The following is a 12,252-nucleotide window of genomic DNA, read 5'->3' on the forward strand; positions in this document are numbered from 1 at the left end:
GAATTATAACATTCAAAAACCAGTTGGAGAACACTTCAATCTCTCTGGTCACTCGATCACAGACCTAAGAGTGGCTATACTTCAACAAAAAAGCTTCAAAAACAGACTCCAACAAGAGACTGCTGAATTGGAATTAATTTGCAAACTAGATACAATTAACTTAGGCTTGAATAGAGACTGGGAATGGATGAGTCATTACACAAAGTAAAACTATTTCCCCATGGTATTTCTCCCTCCCACCCCACCCCCCACTGTTCCTCTGATATTCTTGTTAACTGCTGGAATTAGCCTACCTGCTTGTCACCATGAAAGGTTTTCCTCCTTCCCCCCCCCCCCCGCTGTTGGTGATGGCTTATCTTAAGTGATCACTCTCCTTACAGTGTGTATGATAAACCCATTGTTTCATGTTCTCTGTGTGTGTGTATATAAATCTCTCCTCTGTTTTTTCCACCAAATGCATCCGATGAAGTGAGCTGTAGCTCACGAAAGCTTATGCTCTAATAAATTTGTTAGTCTCTAAGGTGCCACAAGTACTCCTTTACTTTTCCCTTTGTGGGTTTAATAGCAGTATTATAATGTAATTCTTTACACACTATTTCAATATTTTATACTTAAATTATCAGTTATATTCTACTGGAAGATAAATAATAATATATGGAATATGCAATGGGAGGAGCATGTGTATGAATTACTGTTACATGGATTATGTATGGCATGAAATCATATAGTAGTTTGTGTACCACAAGATTACACGTGAAAAAAAGTAATTTTAGAAGTGCTTTATCATTTAATTATAAACTTGTAGCCCACCAATGCTGTTTCTAAACACTAAATATACTTTTTCGTTTACACTTGTGTATTGTCCCATGTGTCTGCCAAGAGACTTAAAAGGATAATTTTCCCTGAGGCAAAGTCTGTGCTGTTCATGCCATGCAACCCCATTATCTAGGTGTACTATAGTAGTGCCTGCAAGCTAGAGGCTAACCAAACAAAGAGGAAGACACTGTCTCTGCTCAGAGGTTACAGGGATTGAATGGGTGTAAGTCAGCACAGATTTTCCCCATTAATACTAGTGGAAGGTATGTACCTGAATCCCCCATCTATTAGCGGGAAAACAATCTTTAGTGTATCCATATAATACAGCATTAATTGGATAATATCATAAAACAAAGTCATGGATCAAATTCTGCCCTCTGTGTATATGCATTTCTAATAAGGTCAATAGCACAATCTAAGTGGGGCTGCACTCCCCAAGAGGGCAGAATTTGGCTCCCTGTATGTAAAAATGCTTTCCTTGTAGACAATTTACACATTGACATATGTTTCCAATTAATGAGAAGTAAAACAGTGTTTTGGTGATCTACTATACATGTTGCTGAAGAGAGAGGATTGCTGATATACGATATGCAGCTACAGCAACATTATAACTAAGGTTACGTTTTAGTCATGGGTATTTTTAGTAAAAGTCATGGGCAGTAACAAAAATTCATGGCCCGAGACCTGTCCATGAATTTTATTATATACCCTTAATTAAAACTTGGGCAGGGGGCTGCGGGTACTCTGGGGGAGGTGGCCTGGGACCTCTCTGGTGCTGGGGGAGAGGCAGGCCACAGTGCACAGCCCGGGACCCCAACTGGTGCTGAGGGGAGGGTTGGCGGGGCTGGCAGGGGCTCCCTACCCAGTTCTGCGTGTTCCTACAGCTCCTAGGCAGTGGAGGAGTCAGGGGGCTCCACGCACTGTTCCCACCACAAGCACTGGCTGCGCAGCTTCCATTGGCTGGGAGCCCCGCCGCCTAGGAGCTTCAGTGCCATGCCAGTGGGAGCCAGGGAGCTCCCTACCCCAAAATGAGTGCCCCTCTGCACCCACTACCCCTGTCTCTAGCCCCCTCCCAAAACACCCAAACTGCTGCTGCTGGCTCAGGGGCTGCCCAGCTTAGGCAGCCCCTGAGCCAGCACCAGCACTGCAGAAGTCATGGAAAGTCATGGAATCCGTGACTTCCGTGACCTCCATGAGAGACTTGCAGGCTTAATTATAACATATGCCAGCATTTTCTGGACAAAGTTGTTCACAAAAATAGGATTTCCTTTTTATGTGTACCAAACATAGGTTTAGTAGAGCCCAGTCCTGCAGCCTTTATTCCAGTAAAACTTCCATTGGGTCAATTTCCTCCTGGGTAGCCAGTCTGACTCCTATGAAATCTGTGGGGCTACAGAGTACTAACTAAGAGCAAAATTTTGATAATTTATTTCAGTGAAAGTTCTGCCAGAATAAAGACTACAAGACCATAGGCGCCGACTGCTACTGGAGCTGGTGGGTGCTTGACCCCCCTCTACCTCCGGCCCTGCCCCGACTCCACCCCTGCCCTTCCCCCTTCCGCCCCCATTCCAACCCCTTCCCCAAAGTCCTCGCCCCAACTCCGCCCCCTCTCTGCCCCTATTCTGACTCCTTCCCCAAATCCCCGCCTCTTCCCCACCTCCTTCCCCCTGGAGCTTGCTAAGGCTGTTTGGCGGCAGCAAGCGCTAAGAGGTAGGCGGAGGAGCAGGGACGTAGCGTGCTCAAGGGAGGAGGCGGAGGTGAGGTGGGGCAGGGAGCTTGGTTGCCAGTGGGTGCAGAGCACCCACTAATTTTTTCCCATGGGTTATCCAGCCCTGGAGCACCCACAGAGTCGGTGCCTATGTGCAAGACCATGGCTTTTGAGTCTAACCATTCTCAGTATTCAGACGTCTCTTTCACGTCAGGGCTCAGTTTCTACTGCTGATTTTGCTCTTCATTCAAAGTTCCCTAGTTATTTCAGTAACGCCTTTCACTTGAGAAAATGATATAATACAGGATATGGTAGGACCCTGCAAGGAACCTAACTGCCTTCTCTGCAGCTCCCATACCCTTAACCTACAAAGCCAGGATCAACAATAGCTGGTTCTTGGAAGCCGCCCACTAGCAGCACCAGCAGGAGCAGCCTTCAGACATCACAATGGACATCATCTGCACTTGAAGTTATGTAGACTATGAACTCTGCTACAATCACTTCTACCTTTCCCCCGGCCTACTCCTCACTTTCACCTCCCCCAACATTTCATCAACTTCGTCCCATCCCTTCCTCCTCTTCCCTTTCTATCTACTTCCCACCTACCTCCCCAAAAAGAAAACAAGTCTATGGAATAAACAAGAGGTATGCCAGCCTTCAACCCAACTACTTTACTTGGATGTTTTTTTCACCTTTCTCCACCTTTATCTTTTAGATTAAAAATTCTTTGGGGCATGGACTAAGTCTGACCATGTGTTTGTACAGCACCTAGCACAATGATTCTGACTGCAGTAGCACGCAAAGGCAAAATCATTTCATATAGTAAGTAGTTGCTTTTTCTTCATGATAATTGATGAGAGCCTGATTGAGGTAGCGTAACATTCACTGTAGCAAACCCACCAACGCACAACACCCACAGTAGGACTCCAACTATTTCAGGTAGGTCAGAAAGGTCATTTCAAATGGAAAAAAAAATTTTATTTACAAAATTGATTATTGTTTCCAGATACCAGGGAGAAAAAAGAAAAGAAAAACAAAACAAAAAAGCCCACAAAGCATACATGTAGGTAAAACCTACAAAATTTAAGAGTTAGATCTCTACTTTCATGCGAGTATTCACTTTACAATATATAAACATCTGCTTTTACAGCCAGCTTAAAGAAAAAATATTCTGTACACTGCTTGAAATTAGCTCTTTTCTGATAAACTATTTAGTATTAAAGTAAACCTACACAACCCATATATCAAACTGACAAAGTTTAAAGTCAGTTCTCTGACTTGAATGCATTTTAATGATCTTTTTCATGGTATCCACTGGATAGGAAACAAAAATGTATCCTCAAAGCTGGGGGGGGAGGGAGACACATGGGAACAAATTTATCCATGTTTAGTTATACCATGGATCAATTTGGCCGCTGGTGTGTAAAATATTATGCGACATGATCCATCACAGCAAAGATAATGTAAAATTTAATAACATTCAAATGAACTATGAAGGGATTGTTACAAATATTTCATAAATAAAATATACAAAACACAAATTTATTATACACATTTCATTAATAACCAGGAAAACAAACAAACAAACAATCTTCTTAGAGGCATAGCAATTAAAATTTTTCAAAACAAATTTATTTAAGCAACATCAGCATAAATAGTAAACAAGAATATAGCTGTTATAATGACAAGATTACCTTATTCAGCAGCTTAATTCTTGCTAACTGTTCAAAATTACTCAGTTGGTCTGTTGAATTATACTAGCCCATAATTTAGTTCTAATTAGCTAGTTGAAAATGGTCAGGTGGATAACTGAAGATTCTTTGTGCATATGGGTCATTGTCTGTTTCCATTTTCTGTCCCATATAACTGTGGTAGTTCTCCTGATGGAAGTGTTCACAGTGAAAGTTAATCCAGTCTCTTTCAGTGCTGTATCTCTCTGCTTCAGCAAGGATCCTAGTTAGAGCCATAATGTAACTTAATGCCATCTGAAGGGTCTCATATTTGGAGAGTTTTTTATCTTGACCCCACTGTGGAACCACCTTTCTTAGTTGGTCGAAGGCTGTGTTCAGTCCTTGCATTCTTCTCCTTTCCCTGGCATTAGCAGCCAGTCTCCTTTTGGCAGCACTCTCCATTCTTTCTGAGTCACATTTCACTACACAGCCTGTTCCACTTTTGCACTGGGTATCTGACTCTAAACCGGAATCCACGTTTGATTTTGAAGATTTCATATTTGTTGCCACTTTAATACTGAGCCTTCCTCACCCTCCCAAAAAATTTGCAGTAGCTGGAATGTGTTGGGAAAAACAGCCTTCGAACACAATATCTGTACTTCGAGTGTGTTCCTAGAAGTCAGTGTGAAAGATTTTTTGGTTTTTGTTTTTTTTACAGCATCTCCAAAAAAATAACCATTTTCCAGGAGTTTTACAATTGTTGCTTATTGTTTAATAAGGAAAAAACAAACAGAACTGTAGTTAGCAACTAGTCTGTTTCTGTCATTCTTTACATTTCTTTAAGCTTGGCAATGAGAGAAATAAACACCATCTCCATTCTCAAAAATTCAGTTTCTGAAGAAAAAAAGTCTGTTTAATCCAACAAGATTTTAATGGATTAAACACATTTATTCCGGTGGTCAGTTTGTATCAACTGGCAGAAAAAGCCCCAGGTCTTCTCAGGATAATGTATTTTGTAATTGAGAACTGTGGCAATCTGAAAAAGACTTTCTGTGAGTGAAAGAAAGATTACTCCTTCCTCAATTACTGTGGGTATGCAGTGATCATATCGTACGGGCAAGAAGAGGCTTTATAAAAGCAGCAGCAAGAGCTGAACAGGTGGCAGCAGGTGGGCGGGCAGCTCTCTGTTTCCATCCCAGTACCTTCCCACCCTGGGAACTAACGGGGGGGGGGGGTCACGGGGACACGACGCAAAATTTAAAAAACCCAGAGCCATGTCCAAAGCCATGTCTGTCCAGCACTAACAACGTGCCATCTGGACTAGTGTCTGGCTGGCCTCACAAGAATCACAACAGTTAGGCAAAAGTCTTTTCAGTGAATAATCTTTTGCAACTCAGCAAAAAATCTCTCTCAACACATAACTAGAAGTATTTATTAGAAACTACTAGGGGTGGCAGAGGTAACTGTTAAAAGGATAATTTCATGCTTTGTGGAAGTGTATAATACAGTCTGGGACTGTAAAATGTTGACTCCAGATGACTGTTTATCTATTAGAAAAGCTTTATGACTCAGAATTTAAATACTATTGTAGACACTATATGGAACATTTCTGTAGGGAGCACAATATTTCAGTGGATACTGGAAACCTGCAATATATTTAATTTTTAATATACTGAAATTTTGAAAAATATTTTCATAGTAATTAAGATGTAAATATGGACTTATTTAATGGAAAATTAATTCATAATATATGAGGAGAGAGTGATACACACACATGCATCCTCTGGTTATGTATCTAATGCGTGCAAACACACAGTATATACAAGTGCCTAAAATTTATATAGAAAGGAAATGTTGCTACTTAGAAATATCTCCAAATAGGTAAAAGGAGCTCAGAACAATTAAAATTAAAAGAAACAAAGATAATCTATTCACCATCATCAAAAGATAATTTCTGCCGTTGATTATAAAGACCATGTTTAATTTTGGTATTTAATATAATTTCAGCATGTTTTCATTGCTCTCTTTAAAACAAAGATTCACAAATTTACAAGGAACTTTTATTTATTTTATTCTGTCTTTATGAAATATGCAGAATCTCAAAAATGTTTCACACTATGATTTATTCTGTGTATTTGATTTCAAGCTTGATTAAATTGTTACCAAGTACTTGTAATTTTTCATTAGGGATTGAATACTGTATATTTGTCGAAAACTCTGTACTAATTGGTTCCATTATGACTCCAAAACCCCATGTAGTTGTAAACAGTTGATTAATCCCTAGCAGAAACAATGACAATGAAATGAGGTTGAATAATCTGAAAACAATAGAATGCAATTGAACATTAATGGACTCCAGCATGACAGATGTTGAACACCGGCTGTTATGCACAGTTGCTCTGCTCTTAATATTCTGAATCCCAAATGGTCTTGATCATGGGTGGTGATGGGTAGTCCACATTATTCCATTATTAAAATGCCTGCTGTGATTTCAATTTTTGTCTTGTTGACATTTCATCAGGAAGTCTCACTTATTTTTTTCTATGTGCATTGACCTATTCTCCCCACAGTCAAAAGAGTTCTACCTACTACATATTAAAATATTACTGTCCAAACAACGATTTGTGAGACATTGTTTTTGATGCTTTTGTCTAAGAGAAAGAGTTAGAACAGTAACTTCCAGAAGACTTGTGCCTACCAACAAATGTAGTTCGTTTGTACAGCTCACTACCTACATGAAAAAGGGAAGATCGGAGACTGGTAAATCAATTCTATTTTACTGCTTACTCAGCAAAAGAGAAATAGAAGACACATGGATGAAGTTTTTCCTTCTGTATTTTTCACTTGCTCTCATATAGTTTGGTCAGTCTCAGATATTGCTTATGTTGCCTTATTTCCCTTCCCTATTCAGTTCCCAACTTCAATTCATTTTGCAGGTATTTTATCCTTTTATCCAATTTTCTCAGTATTCAGAGTAGCAGCTTTTTCTCAGTAGTTTCTCAAGTGCTTCGTAAGACCTTCCTGGGATTCATCTTCCAAAGGGTACATTACATCTATGTTCTAGATTGCCATAATACTGTGGTGGTAGAATTCTTTAGAGATCTCTAGCTGTAGCAGTCCCATCTGTGTCTCTTACATACAACTGTTTCCCAAGCACTCTCTTTTAATCTTACTGAATAGAAAAATATCATCTCAAATCAGCAAATTAGAAATACCAGAAAGAAATGCTGGATGTATTCAATGAACCAGATTTCAACAACATACAAAGGACCAAAGTCTACTGTTAATTACTCAAGTGCAAATCCAAGATAACTGCACTGACTTTTGCAGAATTATTCTGGATTTACCCCTGCATAACTAAGAACAAATTTTTTCTTAAAATCTCATGCTTTTCTGTTGGAAACAGAAAAACATAGCTAAGAATATTTCCTTCAGGCTATAGTCATAAAAAAAAAAGTCACCAATACTGACTGTACTGTTAAATAACCACGAATACTACAACTACAGAAATGTATCGCTAGTAACTAATCTGTAGTTGATATTTTTATTTTTCTGTTAAATATTATATTACTGTCAGTGTTTTCAGGATTTATCAGTGGCTCCTAAGTTATGGCTTTGAGATGTCTTCAGCATGTGACTAAGATTTAAAGCAGTAAAAAGTATGTTAAAAATTACCTGCTGGATCTTAAAGTTAGTTACTCAATTGACAATTATTATAACAGCTAACAAGAGGAATTTAAAGGTCACCTACCTCTGTTACCATAGCAAATATGATTTAATCCTTTTTGTACTAGGATGCCTGGGACCAACCTCTAATTTTAAAAGGAAGTGGTGGGAGCCAAATAAAACTCATACCATTCAATAGCATTTCAGATGGAAACCTAGGAACTCGCACATTACCTTCTCCAACTATATTAAGAATGGGATGTGCGAAACATCAATGACAATAGCTATTTTACCTGTTCTTTTCAGGCTAGAACTAGCTCTTTTCCTTCCTCTCACGTAGATCCCTTCCAAATACTTTTCCCAAACACTGTTCCCCTGGTGCAGTCTCTTGATCACTGCAGCAGGCTCAAAGACCATTTATACTGCTTAATTGAAAGACTAGTGCCCTGTATACTGCTTAACTGATAGCAGGTAGATAACTACCAAAATATGGATCTCATTAAGGGACCAACTTCAGGTAATGTTTGACTCAGTTCAGAATAAAAGATCCGGATGAGGAGCTTAGACCAGACTGGACAGGATAACTGATATAATATACCCATGGAGTGAGTAAGGTACTTGTATCTTCTTTGGCTATTCAAACACACACTCAGGAAGCTGAAAGAAAAGGAGTACTTGTGGCACCTTAGAGACTAACAAATTTATTTGAGCATAAGCTTTCGTGAGCTACAGCTCACTTCATTGGATGCATTCGGTGGAAAATACAGTGGGGAGATTTATATACACACACAGAGAACATGAAACAATGAGTTTTATCATACACACTGTAAGGAGAGTGATCACGTAAGATGAGCCATCACCAGCAGGAGCTGGGGGGGAGGAGAAAAACCTTTCATGGTGACAAGCAATGTCGGCCATTTCCAGCAGTTAACAAGAACATCTGAGGAACAGTGTGGGGTGGGGTTGGGGGGAGAAATAACATGGGGAAATAGTTTTACTTTGTGTAATGACTCATCCACTCCCAGTCTCTATTCAAGCCTAAGTTAATTGTATCCACTTTGCAAATTAATTCCAATTCAGCAGTCTCTCGCTGGAGTCTGTTTTTGAAGTTTTTTTGTTGAAGGATAGCCACTCTCAGGTCTGTAATCGAGTGACCGGAGAGATTGAAGTGTTCTCCAACTGGTTTTTGAATGTTATAATTCTTGACGTCTGATTTGTGTCCATTTATTCTTTTACGTGGATATTTTACGTGTGATCACTCTCCTTACAGTGTATATGATAAAACCCATTGTTTCATGTTCTGTGTGTGTATATAAATCTCCCCAATGTATTTTCCACCGAATGCATCCGATGAATTGAGCTGTAGCTCACGAAAGCTTATGCTCAAATAAATTTGTTAGTCTCTAAGATGCCACAAGTACTCCTTTTCTTTTTGCGAATACAGACTAACACGGCTGCTACTCTGAAACCTGTCAGGAAGCTGAGCAGAACTGTATTGAAATATGATAAAAATCCCTTGCAATAACTTTTTCCAGGGCATCTTTAACTTACCTATGCAAGACTTACTTTTCTACATACAGTTCTTCCAAAGCTTAATTTGCCGCAAGTGCTCTTAGGAGTAAGCTTCTCTGAGTGTCCAATAGTTACACCAGTGAAAGGAAATCCCTGCAATCATGTTGATGGGACCTTTGTTTCTACTCTTTTCTCTCTCTCTCTCTCTCTCTCACCAGGTCATTTCTTGCTGTTCCCCACTCACCCTCTGTCTTATTTCCTAAAGTGATACTGAGGGCCTGCCACCTGGAAGCCATAAAGAAAAGCTTCCCCAATGGCCCAGGTTGGATTTATATCTCCCATTTCAGCTCTCTTTGAACAAAACACTCAATTTAACTTTGTTTTAAAACACGTTTCTAGAATACAAATATCACTATAGTCCTCAGACAACAATATTGAAAAAAAGTGAACAGTTTGTGAACTTCCAATAGCCTAAAAGTTGCTTATCCAAACTATTTGTTGAGTAATATGAACAATAAATACACACATCAGAATTGGTTCATAAAGAGAAAAGAAGGGCTAGGTTAATTGGATAGTTTATTTTCTATGCTCCTAGGATGGTTTTAAGGTACCTTTGCACTATTATAGTAGCACAAAGGAACCTTGGCATAGGCCATTGGAAGCCAAGAAATTGTTCAGAGTACTTAGCATTATGTAGCATGTTGTATGTACAACTCCCATTGTCTTCAGTTGCAGTCACGACTGCTCAGCAATTTAGCAAATCTGGCCCCAGGTGTATCACATAGGAGAAACATGCAATTAGTGGCCACCTGTGAAAAGACTGATTTAAGAGACTTGCCCAGCATCACACAGGAACTTGATGGATACATAGCTAGAATCCAGTTCTCCACGGTAGCATTCAACTTCCTTAACCATAAAACTATCCTTTCTCTTCCTTCAGCCATCTGCTTCATTCACACCTTCCAGCTTCTGCAACAAATGAGGCAGGGATCTTACAAACAGCAGCGTCATTTACTACAAAACCCTAATTCATCCCCACAGCATCATCATCCTGTGCACTGAATGAGGTAGTGAGCCTGTGGGAAAAATAGTATGTGATAATATAATTAAAGACTGCATTATAATGCATAGGCATAAGGGAGCCGAAGTCAGCCTACAAAGACAGCCTTAATTCTGGCATTTTCTGACTTTTAAGTGCTTGACTTTGCAACCTTAATGACCTTTAACCACAGGCTTTTAAATATAATTTTTAAGAAATTGAAATAACAAAAATTCCAGGTGGAGTCATACTGACTCCCATTTGAGTTTACAGAAGAGCACTTTAAATCTACAGCACAGACCTCTACCACTTGAACTAACACACTAAATAAAGAAGCAGTAGTAGGGTGTTATCCTCTGTGCGGACGAGCTATTAGAGGCAGAATGAGACCCACTTTGTTAGAGGGTTTCACAGCTATTTGCTCACAGAAGTGGAATGTTAGGACTCAGGAAGGACTCGTATTCAATTCCAGGCTCAGTAGAGGAGTGTCCTCTAATGATTACAAATCTTTCTGGTCCCATCTCATGGCCCCTGCCCTGCTCCTATCCAAATCCCGCTTCCCGAGCTCCTGTCCTCCTCCCTCCCTGCTGCTCCACCTACACTCTCTAGCTCCTGCAACCCTCTCTCCCTCTGCTTTTACCCTATCCATTTTTTTTTACAACTCTGTGTCCCACTTACCTGTAAGTGGAACACTGAAAGCACAGGGAAGACAGCTTCCCTGTTTTCAGTTGTTGTGCCCAGCCCCACAGCTTCTGGGAGGAGCAATTGCATAGAAAGGCCTGCTCATTTCTGGCAATCCCAGGCTGCTAGCATGCTCACTGCAGATGAGATCTTAGAAGCTGTGTTATAAGTTCTGTCTATAATACAAAACTACAAGGTAACATCCACAACCACTTCCCTCCCACCAGCTATGAAACGCCAACTTGAATTCATCCACTCCCCTTCTTCTTCTACCCTTAGCACAGACAGTGAGAGCCTCTCACATATCTTTATCCTATATATGTTCCAGAAACAAGACCATCTCAAATCTACCACTGTGCAAAACATGTATTTATTTTCTTAAATTGCAAAAGTGATTCCGTGCATAATTTCTTAAAACTTTTTTCGAGGAACAAATATAAAATAATGTTAGTTACCATTTGCATTAATAATTTAACCTGTCAAATGGATTATTTTTTTCAGATTTCATAAGGAAAATAATCCATTTCTATGCTACAACCTGGAGTGTATGTAAATCAATAATTATTTTAACAAGTTAATGATGGAAATGTTGAAAGAGTTAAAAATTTCATCCTGAAACAACATTACTCGGCCCATAGGGTTTATATCTTATTCTAACCCTCCTTTTTTTTTTTTTTTTGCCTAATATAAACCTCAAATTTACCAAAATGCCTCCTATTGGTTTGCCTAATCCTACATTATAGTCTCCAGCCTTATAGGTGACTATGGAGCAGTATCCCCGATGGAAGGAGGGGCTTCGGAGCATCTCTGTTGATGGTGGATAGCACCAATTGTCCGAACTGCGCATCAGCAGCAGAATGTTGTTCTAGGGCATAGTGTTTGGTAAACGTGTGTGCTGGGGCCCAGGTAGCTGCCCTGCAAATGTCTAGAATAGGTACATTACTGAGAAATGCCACTGATGTGGATAGTGTTCTGGTGGAGTGCATATGAATCCCAGATGGAGCTGGAATGTTGCTCTGATGATAGCACAGGTGGATACAGCCAGAAATCCACTTAAATAGTCTTTGTTTGGAGATGACCTCGCTCTTCGATTGCTCTGTGACGTGAAAGAGACATGATGATTTTCTAAATTACTTTATTCTTTCTAGGTAGAAGACCAG

General features: G+C 39.7%; 1 protein-coding gene across 1 annotated transcript; it reads right to left on the reverse strand.

Moving 5' to 3' along the window:
- Positions 1 to 4,299: 4,299 nt before the first annotated feature.
- On the reverse strand, positions 4,300 to 4,752 carry ATOH7 (atonal bHLH transcription factor 7). The gene has a single exon (XM_038410613.1). It carries the CDS (start codon positions 4,750 to 4,752, stop codon positions 4,300 to 4,302), a length of 453 nt encoding a protein of 150 aa, XP_038266541.1.
- Positions 4,753 to 12,252: the final 7,500 nt, after the last annotated feature.

Source organism: Dermochelys coriacea, chromosome 7, assembly GCF_009764565.3.
Source record: "Dermochelys coriacea isolate rDerCor1 chromosome 7, rDerCor1.pri.v4, whole genome shotgun sequence".
Taxonomy (NCBI): Eukaryota; Metazoa; Chordata; order Testudines; family Dermochelyidae; genus Dermochelys; species Dermochelys coriacea.

What these genes read in the sequence shown, in the direction of transcription:
- ATOH7 (XM_038410613.1), bottom strand. Translation starts at nt 4,752, where the DNA reads ATGAAATCTTCAAAATCAAACGTGGATTCCGGTTTAGAGTCAGATACC.